The following is a 20,300-nucleotide window of genomic DNA, read 5'->3' as shown; positions in this document are numbered from 1 at the left end:
CATAAGAATACATACCACCATTCAACACAAAAACTAGAGGGTCATTAGCACCCTCAAACATAGAGCCCTAACAATTTCCTCTAATAAGCAGGCACTGAACAAAGAATATGAAATTATTACCCAAACATTTATAAAATATGAGTACAATTAAAAAAAAAAAAAAAAAATTGTTCACAAGATCCTCCACAAAAATACCATTAAATGCAAAAATAATTACAAGAATTCCACAGCCATACTATACATTAGGGGCATATCAGAAAAAATAGATAGAACACTACATAAATACAATATTAAGGCAACCTTCAAACCTGCAAAATTAAGAAATTTACTCAACCCATCCAAAGATCGTCTTCCATACCTTGCCCACTCAGGGGTTTACAAAATTCAGTACACTGCAACCCTACATAGGAGAATCAGGGCGTACCATCCCAATAAGAAAAGACGAACATAAATGCCACATTAAGTTCCTCTACTTTGGTGAAACAGGCCTGTCAAATCATGCCCATGAAACATTCACAGAATCAACTGGAAAGGTACCAAGTCCCTACACTGCACCAAAACCTGATTCGAACGACAGTTCAAAGAACCCGAAAGATAAGTTATTTAATTTTTAAAAAAAAAACAGCATTAGCAGTTCAAAGAGTGTCCTAGAATTAGAGTGTGTGTGCATTGTGGAGTTAATTAGTTTAGCTTAAAAATTTTGTTTTAAATAGGGTTAATTTAGTCTTTTGATAAGATACGGTAAGATACGTAGCATAGCACATGGCACCAATGAGAAGTAGAGCAATGGCTTCCAAGTCATCGTCGTTGTTTAAAGAATTTAATCAAAGCAAGTTAGTCCAGTGGAATGTATGCTTTGCCAAGAGCAGTTTGGTTTAAGTGGTGGAAAGTGTCATGAAAGCGAGGATCAAAAGTGTGTCTAAAAACTTTGACGTAGTGGATGAAAGTCAGAATATGATTGAAAATTGTGAAGTAATGCCAGATAGCATTGAGAGTGAGATTAAATATGACACGGTTGAAAGTGAGAGTAAAAGTGTAGAACGGGAGAATGGTTTGACTGATACAAAAAAGAGTGAGAGAATTAAGATAGTGAGTCTGTTGCTATGGTATGACAGGGTAGAGTTTAGAAGGAGGGCCATAATAGTGAATGACTCTATGCATAGGCTATGCAGGAGGAGTGGTGTGGAGTGAGTTTGGTGGGCAAAAGGACTTATACAAGAAGGGTGGTTTGCATCTGAATGGATTTGGTGTTTGGAAACTGTAAAAAATGTTGTTGAATGAAGTTAAAGTGGATGTGCAGAATCAGGGAAACTAGAGCTTTTAGAGGGGGGGGGGAACTGTTGAATGGATATGCAGACATCAATGAGGCAGTTGAGTGTAAGAATGTGTATGATATGCCTGAGTTCGTACCAATGGTAACAAACCAGAATGGAATAGTTAGTATAAGGCGTCAAGATAGGGGTGGGACCAGGAGAATTTTGCACTTTATGTACACTAATGCTAGGAGCATTAGGAACAAGCGGGAGGAATTTTTGGCCTTGGTTGGCTCATCCTGGCCAAAGGATGAGCCAACCAAGTGAGACATGGCTAACAGAAGATGATATAGTTAGTGGGATAGAATGTGGGAAGGGTATAGTGTGTTCAGGAAAGATAGAGAGAAAATAATGGGGGGGGGGGTATTGATGATAGCCGATAAACTGCAGCCAAAGAGAATAGAAGTTCGACTGCAGGATAGTGAAAATAGCACATTTGAGGCTATCTGGTGAGAGATTGAAACCAGCAGAATAAAATATACAGTTGGGTGCTGCTATAGAATTGGTGATGGAGATAGTATGCATCGGCAAATAGACTCAATGAGTGGAGGACAGGTAATTAATATGGGGGATTTCAATTATGGTAACATTGATTGGAAGGAGGAGAGGACATATGGGAGGAAGGAAATGGATTTTATGCAGTTACTAAAGGATAATTACCTGAGACAGCATGTAATGGAATATACTAGGGGATTCGAGAGTGCTCGATCTAGTAATTGCATCTGAAAATTTGTCTATAATGAATATGATCATGTTGCTACCAGTTGGTGAGAGTGATCATATGGTCTTGTCCTGGGAGATGGCTAAATGTGTGGAATTTTGAGGGTATATCTAGATTTACCGAGCTGGTAAGTATGACAAGCTTAGGAGATTGCTTGGATCAGTGCCATGGCATGTAAAACTGCATATTATTATACTGATATATATAAAGAGTTTATTTTATTTTGTGAATTAATTTACATTTTTGTATATATTTTATTTAGTAATATTTTTATTTTATTTTTATTGATTTTTTTTTTTCACCAGAGGTCAGGTTAGGATAAATGATTAATAAAGCATTTAGATTTATCTTAGTTTTGTCTAGTTTCATGTAGCTTGTGACCTGTGCATATGTATGTTTTCCTGATGTTGACCACAATACAGAAGTCAAAATGTTGACTGTTATTTTCTTTATTATAAGTAAAGTAATTACTCCAAATGTTCATACCGCATCGTCCATCGCGCGGGTTACCAAGGGACGCATTCGAGTTTTAGGCAGAGGGATCCGTTCGAAAAATATGTTGCAGTCTCCCTTAGACACCACTCCTCAGCACTCTGCTAGAGGAAACTCCATCAATGGGCCCACTACCCATTTGAGGAGGTGTTTAGGGACAGCGCAAAGAAATGGTTCTGCAAAAGGACGGAAATGGCAACAACAACAGCACCAGACTATGGCTTTAGGCAACTGGAACATCTCTCTGACAGGGAAGGAGTTGGAACTAGTCGAGGATGCCAAGCGCTACCGGCTAGACTTAGTCGGGCTTTCTTCGACCAAGAGGAGAGACTCTGGACTGTCGACCTGGATAAAGGATGGAAGCTCTACTACTCTGGTGTGAGCCCGACAATGTCTGCTCAGGCGGGTGTGGGGATACTCACAAGCCCCCAGCTGTCAGACTGTGTTGCTGAGTGGATCCCATTGGGAGGACGGGTATGTCTGTTAAGGCTTCAGATGAAAAACCATGGTTTGGCTGTGGTGCAAGCCTATGCACCTAATCTGGAGTTAGAATACTCTGCCTTCCTAGAGGAAGTGGATGCTGCTTTTGACAGGGTGGCAGACATGGAATCAGTCCTGCTAATGGGTGACTTCAATTCACATGTTGGAACAGATGACCAGACATGGAGGGGTGTGGTTGGGAGGAATGGTGCTCCTGACCTTGACGCGAATGGGTTGAAATTATTGGACTTCTGCTGTACTAACAGCTTGTCCATAATGAATACCTTCTTCCAGCACCGAGAAGTCCATAAGTATACCTGGTACAGGGATACACTAGAACAAAGGTCTCTGATTGACTTCTTTATAGTCTCAGCAGACCTATTTTCCTCAGTGTTGGATGTTCGTGTGAGAAGAGGGGCAGAACTGTCAACTGACAACCATCTTGTTGTGTGCCCTCTACGGCTTCAGAAACCAGATGCTACCATCAACGCTGGTAGGCCTAAGCAGCTATACCGCATGAAATGGGAGACATTGGAAAATGAGACTGTGAGGCAGAATTTTGCAGATGACATTTCCTCCAGGTTCAAAGAGATTCCCAAGCATACTGCAGATGTTGAGGAGGAGTGGAAGCTGTTCAGAACAGCTGTCACTGCCTCTGCACTCTCATGCTGTGGCAGAAAGTGGCTCGGCATGGCAACGGGCAGTGAGAAAAGGACACCTTGGTGGAACCAAGAAGTCCAAAAAACTGTCCGGACAAAAAAGGAGTCCTACCTAACATGGCTTAGGGTCAGGTCACCTGAGATACGTTTGCAGTATGTTGAGGCAGTAAAGACAGCAAAGCAGAAGGCTTGGGAATCCTTTGGAGAAAGATTAGACCCATCCTATGCACATGCAAACAAAGTATTCTGGCAGACCATCCGCCACCTTCGAGGGAGGAAATCGTGCACAGCAAGGGCAATTAAGGCCTCTGATGGTGCACTTTTAACAACCGAGAAGAATATCCTCCACAGGTGGAGGGAATACTTTGAGAGCCTTCTTAACCCGGTTGGCCCAGCAGTTGTGGACATCCAAGAGGTGCAGATCGGGGCAATGACTAGTCTCACAGCAGAAGAGGTCCATTTAGCAATAAAATCGCTAAAATTGAGCAAGGCAGCTGGCGATGATGAAATTCGGCCCAAAATGCTAAAAGCCTTAAATCGAGACAGTGTTCTCTGGCTGACTCGAGTGTGTCAGGCTGCTTGGATATCTGGGCAAGCACCAAAGCAATGGCAGACAGGCATAATAATACCAGTCTTTAAGAAGGGAGACCAGAAGGATTGCAGTAACTATCATGGCATCTCTCTGCTCAGCCTGCCTGGGAAAGTGTATGCTAAGTGCTTGGAAAGATGGTGCAGGAGCATAGTTGAGTCAAAGTTCCAGGAAGAACAATGTGGCTTTCGTCCTGGTAGAAGCACAACTGACCAAATCTTCACTTTAAGGCAGGTCTTTGAGAAATCTTGGGAATATGCCAAGAATGTCTACACATGTTTTGTGGGCTTGGAGAAGGCATATGACCGGGTTCCTCGGGATAAGCTTTGGCAAGTAGTACAGGAGTATGGAGTGGATGGCCAACTATTAGCTGCCATCAAGTCCCTGTATGAATTCCCCAGAGTTTTGTGTCAGGGTAAACAGCACAAAGTCTAAACCTTTCACAGTCTCTGTTGGCCTCCGCCAAGGGTGTGTTCTGTCACCCCTCCTTTTCATAATATTTATGGACTGGATTGATAGGCACAGCCGAGGCAGTGAGTGTGTCAGAATTTGAAGATGTAGCATTGGACGTCCGCTTTTTGCAGATGACCTAGTTCTGCTTAGCTCTTTCACAGATGACCTCTAGCAGACCCTGGATAGGTTTGTAGCTGTTTGTGCAGACGCCGGAATGAAGATCAGTGTGCCCAAAACTGAAACATTTGTGGTCTCGAGACAACCATCCCAGTGCACCCTACATGTAAGTTGAGTCCCAGTGAGGCAGGTAGAGAAGTTTAAATACCTTGGGTCCATATTCACGAATGATGGAAAATGGGACATAGAGCTAGATACTCGAATTGGCTTAGCAAGCTCAATACTGAGGGAGCTTGGCCGTTCGGTAGTATTGAAGTGGGAGTTAAGCCAGAAGGCAAAGCTGGCTGTCTTCAATACAGTCTATGTCCCCATCCTCACCTATGGTCATGAGAGTTGGGTAATGACCGAAAGAATGCGGACACAAAACAAAGTGGCTGAAATGAGGTTCCTTCAAGGGGTTGCGGGACTAACAAGACTCGACAGAGTCAGAAGCTCTGCAATTCGGGAAACCCTCAATACTCAACCGCTGCTTCGCCGTGTTGAGAGATCACAGTTACGTTGGTACGGGCACCTGGTCAGAATGCCACAAGAGAAGCTCCCTCAGCAGGCCCTCTTTGCCAAGCCAGAGGGTGGGAGGCCACGTGGAAGGCCAAGGACTCGCTGGATAGATTATATCCAAAACCTTGAGTGGACACGTTTGGGAATTCCACCAGAACACCTGAGCTTGGTGGCAGAGGATCGTGACCATTGGAAGTTCCTCTTGCAGCTGTTGCCCCCACAACCCAATTAGGAAAGGTGGGCCTTGAAGATGTATGTAATTACTCTAACATGTGTTTTTGTCTCCATAAATTCTTCACTATGATTGGGGCAAAAATTTCACTCATGTTAACAGTATTACACAAACTTCACAAATGTACTACACAGAACTTATGACATTTTTTACAGTTAGTCTTCACTACTAGTGTCCAATTAATTCTTCCTCAGATGTCATGCCTACTTTCATACTATAATGCTGCCTGTCCTGTCTCAGTAATGAATGAGCCATTTGCTTTTAAATCATTACTACTTGGTAAACAATACCTACATGAAGATTATGTTGGTTCTCACCTTACCCAAGTAATAAGGAAGTAGAGGAGATGAGAGATCTAGGAGTGATGGTGGACAAGGACCTGAAATTCAGGGGCCACATGGCACAAGTTGTGAAGATGTGGTATCGGATAATGGCAGTGATATGGAGGATCCTGACATGCAGAAATAGAGAGGTTATGATGCCATTGTATTGATCAGGCCTCATGTCGATTATTGTGCACAGATTTGATTGCCGGGTTTTCACGGTGACAAGGATATGTTGGAAAGGGTCAGAGGAGATTCACATAGGTGGTCAATGATCTTTTGAATGTAGAGGACAGATTGAGAGAATGTAAATTGCAAAGCCTCATGAATAGGAGGAAGGGGGGGGGAGTATAATTGTGACATAAAAGCGAATCAGGGATTGTTATCAGGTTGGCATGGAAGATTTTCAGGCCCAAGTGGAGATGACCTTGCTAATGCTTCTGCCTGGTATCTCCACTTGGGCCTGGCTCCCACTGAAGAGGCCTCAATAAAGGTTGAAACTAGTCTGGGTAGTGGCCCTTCCCTTAATGCATAACATTATACATATCCGCAAGGAGATGTGTTTGCATTATGGGAGATACTGAGATAAGAGTGTTGGTAGCTTGCTCCTTTGCAAGGAGTTGCCTGGTGTTGTACCACTTTACCCCAGTCCTGAAGATACTTTCGGGCGTAAACTTTGTTTGCACACACTTGGATAAAGGATTAAACTAAATTTATTAGAGATATAATCTTGTTTGCTGGCTATTGTGTAGAGTGTGACTAACAAAATAATTAAACTAATGAGTCACAATATATGGATACTTGCATAATAGAATGTTTGTGTTTCACTATATTGGTGTTCATGCATTGCTAGAACTATTGAGAGAAGTGGTAGGACTGGATGTCAAATATAGTTCAGTTTCAGGGAATTTATTATAAAATAGTAAAGAACAAATGTATGTATATGGGGATCTCACAGTTGAGGTTTTGAATGAACTAAATATAAAGTACTTCACATTTTCTTTAATTCCCTTAATGCCTCAGATGTCAGGAAGATGTGGAAGGGGGGTAGGAAAGTAGTTAATTATTATTATTATGTGACACCTTCAAGGAGTCCAAGGCCTCATCACGGAAGGGCACGCCACTCCACTCTGCTACACAACTACCATCAATGCCATCTACTACCACCCATTAACAGTGTTTATTGTCTGTGAATTGCGTGTGTTCTGATGGCTGATTTGCCTGTACATTCATGAAAAACCAGATTTTTCTAGGAGAAAAACATTGCTATCTCTGTGGGAGACAGCTACCTCACCCTGCATTGAAAAAAATCATATAAAGATTCCTCTTATCATGATGAGAACTGAACTCAGGACTTTTCATTTTAAGAGTACAATGTACCGTCATCCTTCTAATTGCACTACAGAGGCATTACCAGGAGAAAATCTAGGAGAAATATTAAAATGATATATAATGGCAGTTGCAAGGACATGCCAGATATTTTGTAATTTGAAAGAAAAACAGTATCCCTCTCCATTATGAATTTTATTTGTATTCTGGGTATTCAATAACAGTATGGGGATATCTGTCCATTCCATAATATGCTATAGGTTTTATAACCTCTCATGTATATAAAATTTATATAAAAATAAATAAAATATGATAATACTTATTGAGGAGGTGAGATACTTGTAAAATAAAATATTCAAGAGAATATTTTAATAAGATATCAGTGAGTAGGTCAATAGCAAAATAACCTAGAATAGGCATTAATAATTATTATTACTTGACACCTCCAGGGAGTCCAAAGACACATCAAGGGAGGGTACCTACTTTACAACTCTCTGTTTCCATCACTCCACCAACTGCAACTTCCTTCATCATCTACACCAACGCCATCTACCACTGACCACCAGCACTAGTATTTTCACAGACAATCACAAACATCCATGCCCACAGCAGGATTCGAACCCACAGCCCTTGGGCTGGAGAGCTGATACGCTAACCACTTGGCCAACCAGGCCAGCAAGTGGAAGACATTGGTACTTTACTTCTAACTGCTCTTAAAATTGTAGAAAGGTACATAGCAGGTCTAATGGAATTTATTGTTCTTGAAATTCAAAATGTTGCTTTGTTTACAAGCAAATTCTCCTTTTCTTATTGGACATCTCATGATCTTGATTACAAGAAGGTGGTGTAGTATTAGTAAAAATGAGTTTTGGTACACATTAATACTTATCATTAATTTTAGAATGATAAGCTTGTGATGAATACTGTTAAAGTGACATAAAACATATTAAATTTATTTTTTTACTCTGAATTTTTATAGAATGGGAATGATATTGATCTGAAACCACTTGGTAGCCGACAAATGCATAGGCAATCCTTCACTGTACATTCTGGGACTGATGCTTCTGGAGATATGCTGTTTATGGAGGTATAGTATATGTCCTGATTTTTAACACATGTTTTATTAAGATATTATTATTATCCTAAGACTCCATGGAGTCAAAGACTCATCTAGGAGGTTCCTTTGTCATACACATGGCTCATCAAGATTCTTTGCAAATGCTACGCTCTCAGGAAATGCATTCCAATCATTCACAACTCTCCATACGTAAAGCCTTTTCTGACACTCCTTATACAGCTTCCAGAGAGGACCTCTTGTTTTCCTAATTTCCACCATTTTATGTAAAACCACCTCAACATTAATCCTGTAACAATCCCTTAACAACTTGTACATCTCTATCATATCACCCCCCTCTTCCTCCTATCCACTAGACACTGTAAATTGCATCTCCTCAACCTTTTTTCATAAACTACCTTAGTCAATTACCTCTGGACTCTTTTCAACCTTTCTTCGTCTTTTTGAAAACGAAGTGACCAAATCTGTGCTCAGTGGTCCATATATGGCTTAATCAATGACTTATACAATGGAACCAAATTTCCTTACTTCTACAAGTCAGTGTCCTTTGTATCTTTCCCAGAGAATTTATGTTGTCCTCACAATTTTGACAATGTGTCCACTAAAATTTAGATCCTTATCCACCATCACCCAAAGATCTCTTATATCCTCCACCTCTAACAATGTACCCCCACCAAATGTAAATTGTGCATCCCATTTTTATTTCCCAAATTTGAAAACCTTACATGTTGCAACATTGAACCGACATCTCCACTTCCATGCTCGTTTACTCAGCTTATTCAAGTCTTCTTGTAAGTCCAAAAATCTCCTCTACTTCTCATAGTTCATTCTAACTTTGCATCATCTTCAAACAACTGAATATCCCCATCCAAATCTTTCTCAATATTATTAACATACAGATTAAACAGCAATGGCCCTAAAACAAACCCCTGAGACACAACACTAGTGACTTTTACTTACCTATTCCAGTATATTGCTCACCCATGCACAACTTGCTGATACCTATCAGATAGCCAGTCTCCAATTCAATATACTAGTCAAATATCCACCTCTTCATCCGCTCTAGTTTGACTATCAACTTATCATGTAGAAATCTATCAAAAGCCTTTGCAAAATCTAAATATACCACTGTCTATTTGTCTCCCTCATCCAGTGGAGCTGTCACCTTATTGTAATAAGTAGCTTAGTAAAAAAATGACCTTTGTTTAGCAAATCCATGCTATCTATCAATTATATAATAATTACAAAAATTATAATACTTCTAACCATAAATTCACATATATGCCACAGTAATTAACTTTTTTAATAATATATAAATATTTCATCTTAAGTATCATAAGACATCATCCATACAGTTATTAAACAACATTAGGAATTACATTAAAAAAAACACATAAGTTTGCATACTTACATTGGAATCCCTCTATACAGTAATGTGTCCTACTGTATAAAGGATTTAAGGATTAAAAACTATTGGGCTGTAATTAAATTAAATTAAAATATAACTGATAAATTTATTTTACACAACTGAGGATAAGAATTTTTCACCTTCTCCAAAAACTCTCACCACTAATGCTACCTGGCATATACAAAGTGGCATGATGTTCTAGTAACTTGTCTTTCTATGGATAACAGGAAGATCTGTAAATAAACATATCTCTAAACATCAAGACCACATCGTTTCTTATCAAACCTCACAAATCTGGCCTTGTACAACATGGCATTGAAAACACACCACAGGATCCAACAGCAAAAGACCAAGCTACTACATAGATCCATATATAAACATGAGCATTTGTATAAAGAATGTGCGGAAGCCGTACGTTACAGATCCAATCTTAACTGTAATGACTGTCTCACTATCCCAAAAGTCTGGGAAATTCTTATCCTCAATTGTATAAAATAAATTTATCAGTTTTAATTTAATTTAATTACAGCCCAATAGTTTTTAATCCTTAAGCACACTACTGTATACATAGAGATATTCCAATGTAAGCATGTGCACTAATGTGTTTTTTTGAATATAATTCCTACTGTTATTTAATAACTGTACTAATGATGTCTTATAATACTTATGAAGAAATATTTACATATTATTAAAAAATTAATTATTGTGGCATATGTGTGAATTTATAGTTATGTATACTACACAGGTTTTACTATATAAGAAAATAATACTGCTCTTGTTAACCCAATTCTGGATCCTAGTTCTCCATAGCCTCTCCAACACTTTTAAACACAACACCTCTCACACAGGTTGAGCTGTAATTTGATGCATGAGTTCTATCACCTCTCTCGTGAAGTGGTACAATCTTGCTTTCCTTCCACTACTTTGGAACTTGACCCAATGTTAAGACTAATATTAAAAACAAATCAAGCAGATGTCAAATCCCTGGTACATTCCTTCAAAATATGTGCCGATATATATCTTCAAGTCTCATAGCCAGTATATTCTGAACAAATATTATTCTGCGCAAATTATCACACGATTAGGAAATTATACGTCTTTACAAATATTCAGCCAACTATCAGCTAGAGAGTAGGTGAGGCTTTGTAACCCTGTCCAGCTTTTGAAGACTAAGTGGGCAATTCAATCTCCACTGGTAGCCAATCAGAGATAGCTTATCCAACTATATCAGTAATTATGAGTGGCAACCAATGAAGAGAGATGGGCAAGCATATTCTGCTATCTCTTGGTATCTAACTCTAACAGGATATGTTACTGTCTTAAATAATGTGGGTTCTATGATTAATTTTCTTTAGTTTATGGGGCAAAAAACCAAGTGTTTTGGAGAAAAAATTCACTTACCTGAGCAAGAGATTGACTAACTTTGGAATCAGTCGAAGAAAGATTTAGAAAAAAGAACTTTCAGTTGGTGACTAGACTTGAACTTAAGTCTACTGGTGACCTAATACAGAAGATGGAAGTATCATTCCCACTGAGCTACACAGGCCTTATCTTTATGTATAAGTACGTAGACTTTTGCTGGTTCATGATACAGTGGTACCTTGACTTACGAACCACTCAACATACGAACTTTCCGAAATATGAACTTTTTTCATATCCCATTTTGACCTCTAGATATGAACTGTGATGCTTTTCTTTTCAAATGAACTAAAGCCTGTTTTACATTATACTTAGTATTATTATTATTATTATTATTATTATTATTATTATTCCTGATGCCTCCAAGGAGTCCGAAGACTCATTGTGGGAGGACACCTACATCTGTCTCAACCATTACACCGAATCTCTACTACAAATCATTTCCATCAACGCCATCTACCGCCCACCTCCACCACAACTAGTATTTTTTGTCTGCAAATTGCATGTGTTCTGAAGGACCAATTTGTCTGTATGCGGGATGAAAAACCCGAGTTTCGGGGAGAAAAAACCCTGCTACCTCCGTATGAGATCAGCTAACTCACCTTCGATTGAAATCGTCTAGATAAAGATTCCTCCCATCGCGACGAGAATCAAACTTAGACCTATTCCAATCGAAGGACGCAATGTACAGTCGTTCTTCCAATCTACGGAGGCGCTTAACTTAATTTTCTTTAACTTTTTTATGACTTAACTTAATTTTCTTTAACTTTTTTTATGCACATTTAGCTGAGTGCCTGCTAAACCGTCTCTAGTGTAACGATTATTGTTATTACATCGTATTTATCTGAAATACGACAAACATTGCATGTATTTTGCTTTTTTGTGTATCTATTTCGGTATTTGTGTAAATAAACAATACACTTCATGAAGATTTTTTAGGTTTGTATGTATTATATGTATTGTATGTATTTCTTTTTATAAGTGACGTGTTTTATTGTAGCTTCATGTTTATTTTCTGAATAATCTACCAGATAAGCATCATTTCACTGAACAACATATTATTTTCAATATGGGGCCAAAGAAAACTAAGAAAGAAGAGAAGAAGAAAATCACAATAGAAATTAAGAAGGAGATTGTGGAAAAATATGAGAAAGGAGTCAGGCAAAGTGATCTGTGCAAGCAGTATGATTTGTCCAAATCCACCATAGCTACAATTGTCAAGAAAGCAGGTTTTTATAAGGAACCAGATGTGGCCAAAGGAGTATGTATCGTGTCTTCTCGAATAAATAAAGTTATGGAAGAAATGGAAACTTTACTACTCGTCTGGATTAATGACATGCAACTGAAAGGAGATAGTGTATCTCAAAACATGATCTGTTTACAAGCTCAAACTATTTACAAAGATCTTTTGCAGAACTTGCCATCGACTAGCAGTAGCAAAGACATCGGCGAAGAGCTTAAAGCTAGCAAAGGATGGTTTGAGAAATTCAAGAATAGAATCAGTATCCATAGTGTTGTTGGACATGGAGAAGGTGCTAGTGCTGACAAAGAAGCCGCTGAAAGGTTCGTGAAGGAATTTCAGAAACTGATGGAGTCAGACGGTTACAGACCAGAACAAGTTTTCAACTGTGATGAAACTGGGCTTTTCTGGAAGAAAATGCCGAAGAGAACATTCATCACTAAGGAGGAAATGGCATTGCCAGGAACACAAGCCAATGAAAGACAGACTAACTTTGCTTTTTTGTGCCAATGCCAGTGGTGACCTGAAGATAAAACCTCTGTTGGTTTACCACTCTGAAAAAATCCTAGAGTCTTGAAAAAGCAGAAAGTTAACAGGCACAAGCTCAGCAATATGTAATATGTGGAGAGGTAACAGCAAAGCCTGGGTAACCAGGCAATTCTTCTGTGAGTGGATGACAGAAGTCTTTGCTCCCACAGTGAAACGGTATCTACAAGAAAAGGGTCTGCCTGAGAAATTTCTTATAATGGACAATGCTCCATCACATCCACCACAGTTGGAAGAAGATTTGGATGAAGAGTTTAATTTCATCAAAATTAAGTTCTTGACTCCTAATACCACACTACTTCTACAACCAATGGATCAATATGTTATTTCCAACTTCAAAAAGCTTTATACCAAAGCTCTTTTCCAAAGATGTTTCAAAGTTATTACCGACACAGAATTAACCCTCAGGGAATTCTGGAAGAATCACTTCAATATTCTTCATTGTTTGCGTCTTATTAGTCAGACATGGGAAGATGTTTCTGCGAGAACTCTAAAATCAGCCTGGAAAAATTTATGGCCTGACTGTGCCCGAGGAACTGCATTGGAAGGACCTGAAAGCGAAATTGACATTGTAGATACAGTTGTCTCCCTGGGCTAGACCATGCATTTTGAAGTTGATGAAGCAAATGTAGAAGAGCACAACGTTGAGCTGACCACTGAAGAGCTGCAGGAGTTAAGAAGAGAGCAGGAAAAAGAAAAGGATGAGGAGGAAAAGAAAATGTCTTCAGAGGATGAAGACAGCAACAAAAAGGGAGCATTCCAACAAGTGACATAAAAAATATCTTGCAGCACTGGGGTGAATTGCAAGAATTGGTTAACAAGTGGCATCCAAATCAAGGTGTTGTTTCTAGAGCCACCAATATCTTGAATGACAATGTCATTAATCACTTTAGAAGGGTGTTAAGGAAACGACAGATTCAGTCAACGTTGGATAGGTTTTTTAAACCTCCCTCACCTAAGAGACAAAAAGAAGCAACTGATAACAACAAATCGAAAACTCCTGAACCACAAAACCAGCCACAAGAAAATTGATTTTTTTTACAATTTAATGGAAGATGATTTTCATTCTAATCATGTAAAACCAAAGATTTCGTAAATAAAAATTAATATGTAATGGTATTCTCCATTTCTTTGCATTTTCTTCATTTAGTTGAGAATAGTTTTTTATTTTATTTTTTTTATTTTTATTTTTGAATCTGGGAATTCATTAATTGATTTCCCATAAGATATAATGGAAAATTGGGTTTCGAGATACAAGCCGCGGTCAGGAACGAATTAAGTTTGTAAGTCGAAGTATTTGATTAAGAGTTTATAAAGCAGAACACTGGAATATGATGATAACATTTATTTTTATTGACAGCACATCATTTCATCCTATTTGCACCGGATTTCTTGAGGTGTAAATTTACAAACTAATAAACGACTATACAAAACAGTAAAGACTAGAAGGTGACAACTGTTATGCATTTATAGAAGAGACTGATGTTATTTTAAAATATTTCTAATTGTTCAGAATGTTATGTGTGTTTACACATTTGTGTGAACATGTTTGGCTAATGAATGGTAGGATGTAATCAGACAAGTTTAGATGTTTAGGATCTAATACTATTTCCAAAGATTCCTAGATTTTTCTCTCCATTCTATCATAACAATTCTGTAATAGTTCTGATTTATACCATAAAACTTGATGTCTTATTTGCAAAGCATCCTGTGGATCAGTTGAAGAGAGCACATGTGATAACAAAGCTGAGGCTTCACTCCTGTCGTATTCAATATCTCAAACGTGTTCTTCAGTATGTTGTTCAGTTGATTTTTTCTGTCCGTCCATAGTAAGATGACTGGCAATCTCACTATAGCCGATAACCACTCGGATATTGAAGTGGGCTATGTTGAGGTTTGGAGTCTTGATAAAGGGGATAAATACTATTTTGATTTTATATTTCTTAAGTATTTTTGCTAGTTTTATGTGAATAGAGCTAATATATGGAAATGATGAATCTCTGTTTTCTTCTTTATTAGAAATTTTTCTGGTCTTATGTTGGCTGAGTAGTTTGGAGATAATGTGGTCATTATAGCCATTTTGAAGGAAAGTGTTTCTTAAGTGTTGAAATTCTTTGGCCGGTTCATCCTTGTCAGTGATATGTCGGTGGGCTCTTGCTCCTAGTGTGGAAATAATACCTAATTTTTGAGGGCTGTAATGATGGAAGAGGCATGTAGATATCTGTCAGTATGTGTAGGCTTTCGAAATATAGAAACTTTTAATTTTCCTGATTCCTTAGTATAATGTTCAGAAATAGGAGTGAACCATTAAATTCTAATTCATATATATATATATTGTATGTATTACACACACACACACACACACACACACACACACACACACACACACACACACACACAGGGTGTCCAAGTTAGAGGTATTGGAGCCACTGGATGGTCCCAAACTCAAGTGTTCCTCAAGCCATGCCTGGGAGGTTGCCACCCAGCGGGGCAACACATTGTCCTCCTGAAACAGACCATCGGCTGTAGGATGTACAAAAGCAATGAAAGTGTGTAGGTGATCAGCCAGAACATTTTGGTAGCTCACAGCATTTAAGGACCTCTCCAGACACACACTAAGGGACCTAATGTGTCACATGAGAAGGCTCCCCAAACCATCACAGAGCCACCACTTCCTTGAACAGAGCGACGGGGCCATGGCCTCATGCTGCCAACGCCAAACCTGCACCCTCCCAACAGCTCAGTACAACTGAAAATGGGATTCATCAGATCACACGACTCTGATTTACTTTGCAGAGGTCCAGTTTTGATGGTCTTGACGCCAAGCAAGGCATGATGCCCAATGATGAGCTGTTAACAGTGGTACACGATTAGGGCATCGGCTCCTATAGCCCATGGTATGCAAGATATGCCATACCGTTTCCTCACTGACACTTCTTGAACCTCTGACGTAGAAACTGGATGTGATTTGTGCTGCTGTTGCCCTGTGGTTGGTCTGGTCAAGCCTGTACAATCTTCATCGACCCAAGTCATCAATAACTTGCTCACTGGGTGCTGGTATGTCTCTTGATGATATACTCATGATAGATCCTTGATACTGTTGCTCTCAAGAACCTTAGGATTCTTACCACTTGAATGATAGAATGACCCATCTATCTTGTGCTGATAATACATCCACAATCAAAGTCACCTAAGATCACCACATTTACTCATATTCGTCAATTTCAATATTCCGTTGGGAAGCCTCGATATCTGCCTATTTACCATCTGTGTTTGGTTTGGTTGCATTTCACTCTGCAAGGAAGAGGATGCTAGTATTAACTTCCCATAACCCCTGTCTCTAATGTTTTTTCCAAGCGTCTAATGCCCATTATAGTTGAGTAGGCTGTCACGGCTTATGCAACCCGCACTACAAAATTCACGTCAGTTTGACCGTATGATTGAATTTTTATCGATGTATGAAAGGTCTAAGAGTGTATAGCCCATCAGTACTCATCTTAATTGGGCTAATGCAATTAATTGTAGGATAACTTTGAATACTTTAATTGATCCATTGATTGTAACCAAATCTGCGGAGAGTGGGGAGACAGTGTGTTTGTTTTAAGATACTGTATATTAGAAAACAATAATGAAGGAGAATGCTATGTTTGGTTGGTATATTTGAATTACTCAAAGGTGTAAAATTTGGAAGAGGAGAATGAGGCTTACCTCCTTCAACCACAATACTGTTTCCCATTATAAATATGGGCAAAAAAAGTTATAAATTTATCAAAAATGTATATATTAAAAACTTGTCTATATTATATTATAAAAACTTTCCTACTACATCAGTTCATGCACGCAAAACAGACGAAACTTAGAAAACAAAAACAGCAACTCATGACAAATGACAACGTTCAATTGGATTGCCTGACACAATAACCAATCACAGTCTCTAGGCTGTGATTGGTTATTGTGTATATATTTGAATGAACACCTGGTCTATTAATGCGAATGTAATGCAATGTTTACATGTTGAAAAGTGTTCTCTTCGGGAAGCATTAGTATACTGCATTTACTTTTAGGAATCACGTGAAGTATGGAAACAATTAGGAGAGACTTTAACAGGAATAAATGCAAAAATATATCAGTGATATTACTATTCGGTGGATGAGTACTGCGCACCTGGCGCACCCTGAATATTCGCCCCTGATATATATGTGGGTAAAATTTTAGTCAGTTGTAAATTAGCATAATCAGTAGTTTGATTTTTGGATTGCTTCTGCATTTCATCAAACAGGCAGGAAATGCTCTATAGACTGTTATGGTCAACAATGCACATGCAGAATACCGAACATATAAGAAAAGAATAAACATTATCTTACAATGGTGGGAAGGGGGTGTTTACTGATATTGCAAAAATGAAAAATATATTATACCTTTAAAATAGCCTTTTTGGGTTCATTTCCTGATTTTTATTGTTATTTTAGTTTATTTACTGGTAGCAGATTATTATTACAATTTTACGCTTGAATCTTCAGATTAAAATATGATAAAGTGTGATTAAATATTTACCAAACTGATTTACTATATGATTGAGAGTATATACAATGATAATAAACTAAACATTTGATTTGCATCTGGTTCACAAATGGCATAATATGTGTTGCAGATGCAGGCTCTGTTTTGCTTTTATTGAATTTTGTGTTATGACTATGATTTGGCCATTCCAAAGGACCAAATAGTGAACCAACATTTTATTCAAATGTTTCACTGTCTTTAGGAAGAGTTACAATGCAGACAGCTCAGGAAATGGTACATTTGAAGATTGGTTTCTCAACTATGACAAAACTCCTGCTCAGTTTATTTTGTTTGTTTAGAAATTCTCTCCCAAAATGGTTTTTATTATTATTTTATTTATTTATTTATTTATTTATTTTTAATTTACTTTTTTTTTATGTTAATACAGTCCAAGATGGGTTGAGTGGCTAAGGATTGACTACAGTATTAACTCTACTTTAGAGAAACAAACATGGAACTTTTGTCTGTTTTGGAAAAAACAAAATAATATTGGCCTGAAAGGCACACATTGACAGATACAATTAAAAATAGTATTAACTGTCCTGTCATAGTAACTGTCCATACTGTTTAGGCTTATAAGAAGCCAAGAAGAGATTTGGGTTAATGGCCTATTTAGAAACTTTCTTCTGCCTTATTTCCAACAATGACCCAAGTTTTTACCACCCACAAGAAGTTTATTCATGCGGATTGTTTTTATATTACTTCTGATGGCTACTGTGAGCTTGAATCATATGGATGCAGTCCATATGCTCAAGTTTTGCATTACAGAATTCAGTTAATGTATTCCAATCATGCATTTTAAGACCTTTCATTCAAGTAAAATAATTAGTATCATTTCACTCTTGCTACTCAATGCATAATGCGAATCTTCATAAATTAGGGCAATATTATTATGGGTAATAAACCCATAATGTAGTTAGCAAGGGTGTTAGAACTAGGTTTTTTTACTTGGAGAGTGGTGAATGAGTGGAATAAGCTGCCCGAGTTTGTTGTGGGTGCCATGACTAAGGACTCCTTGGAGTTGCCCGTAATAGTAATAATTATTATTATTATTATTATTATGGCGAACTACTACTTGGGCAATGTTGGCCAAAGTGTCCAGTGGGATTACTGCGCATGCCATTTCAATTTCTTCCCGAAAGGGCCACCAATGTAGCTGGTTTTCTATGATACACTACATCCTTTAGAGTCTTCCATACGTAGAACTCCAAGAGTGTTAAATCAGGTGAACATGGGGGGGGGGACTCAACTGCACCTCTTCCTCCTATCCATTATCCCTGAAAACTCTCATCAATGTAAGCTTTCATGTCTCAGTGGTAGTGAGCCATCTTGTTGGAAGAGAAATTGATCATTCCCATAAAGTTCATGAATGGCAGGTAAAATGGATGTATGTAGCATGTCTAGGTACTCTTGACCAGTAACAGTACCGTCAAAGAAGAATGGTCCTATTAAACCCCTAGATGAATCCACACTAGACATTGAGCTCCAGTAAATTGACTGCCTTTTCCACATGAACTCCCAGATTTTCTGGAGCCCAGTAAACATAATTATGCCAATTCACTCTTCCATTAAGCTTAAATTGTGCTTCATCAGACCAAACCATCTTGGAGGTCCTGTTATCACACACACAGCTCATCATACCATGTTTTAAACACATTCAAGCTCTTTGCAGACACCACATTCTCAGGCAAGGCATTCCAATCATTCACAACTCTGCATGAAAAAAACCTGCCTCTCACTCCCCTACTCACACCCTCTTTATACAGTTTCCAGGGATGACCTCAGGTTCTCCCCTGATCTCCCACTATTCTCTGTAAAACGTCTCCAGCATTGATCCTATAACAACCCCTTACTAAGTTGTAGGTCTCTATCATATCTCCCCTCTTCTTCCTGTCCACCAGACTCTGCAAATTACATCTTCTCAATCTTTCCTCATACTCGACATTCCAGAGGTCAGAAACTACTGTAGTCAGTCTCCTTTGGACCCTTTCCAACATCTCTTCATCCTTCTGAAAACCCGGTGACCAAATCTGGGCACAATAGTTCATGTGTGGCATAATCAAATCCTTATACAATGGAACAAGAATCTCCCTACTTCTACATGTCAGTGTCCTCTGCATCATTCCCAGAAGCCTTTGTGTTGTCTTCACATTTTGGCGATGTGTCCCCTAAATTTTAGATCCTTATCCACTATCACCCCCAGATCTCTTATTTCCTCTATCTCCAACAATATATTCTCACCAAGCATAAATTCTGCATCCCATCTTTGTTTTCCAAATTTTAAAATCTTACATTTTGCAACATTGAACTCACATCCCCATTTCCATGCCCAATCACTCAATCTGTTCAAGTCTTCCTGTAAGGCTACAGCATCTTCGCTACACTTCATAGTTCATCCCAACTTTGCATCATCTGCAAACAACTGAATATCTCCATCCAAATCTTCACCTATATCATTAATGTACAAGTTAAACAGCAATGGACCTAAAACAGACCCCTGAGGCACTCCACTAGTGACATTTCTTTTCCTGGATATCGCTCCCCCATACACAACGTGTTGATACTATCGGAGAGCCAATCTCCAATCAAATGCACTAATCTAATATCCAACCCCATCTGCTCTAGTTTGACTGTCAACTTATCATGAGGTACTCTATCAAAAGCCTTTGCGAAATCCAAGTATATTACTGTGTATCCTTTTCCTCTGTCCAAGGAAGCAGTCACTTTATTGTAATAAGTAAGTTGATTACTAAAACATGACCTCCCTTTAGCAAATCCATGCTGTC

General features: G+C 38.5%; 1 protein-coding gene across 7 annotated transcripts in view; it reads left to right on the top strand.

Moving 5' to 3' along the window:
- The window catches only part of Rab3-GEF (Rab3 GDP-GTP exchange factor), a 1,186,669-nt gene that overhangs the window by 769,498 nt on the left and 396,871 nt on the right, over positions 1-20,300 (top strand). For all 7 annotated transcript variants that reach the window (XM_090394443.1, XM_090394448.1, XM_090394444.1 and 4 more), the window contains one exon: positions 8,246-8,353. In XM_090394443.1, the coding sequence (XP_090250569.1) occupies positions 8,246-8,353 (108 nt within the window). The remainder of the gene's footprint in view (positions 1-8,245; positions 8,354-20,300) is intronic.

Source organism: Typopeltis vanoorti, chromosome 6, assembly GCF_054136105.1.
Source record: "Typopeltis vanoorti isolate ZY-2024b chromosome 6, IOZ_Tvanoo_1.0, whole genome shotgun sequence".
Taxonomy (NCBI): Eukaryota; Metazoa; Arthropoda; class Arachnida; order Uropygi; family Thelyphonidae; genus Typopeltis; species Typopeltis vanoorti.
This window is presented reverse-complemented; position numbering and strand designations above follow the sequence as displayed.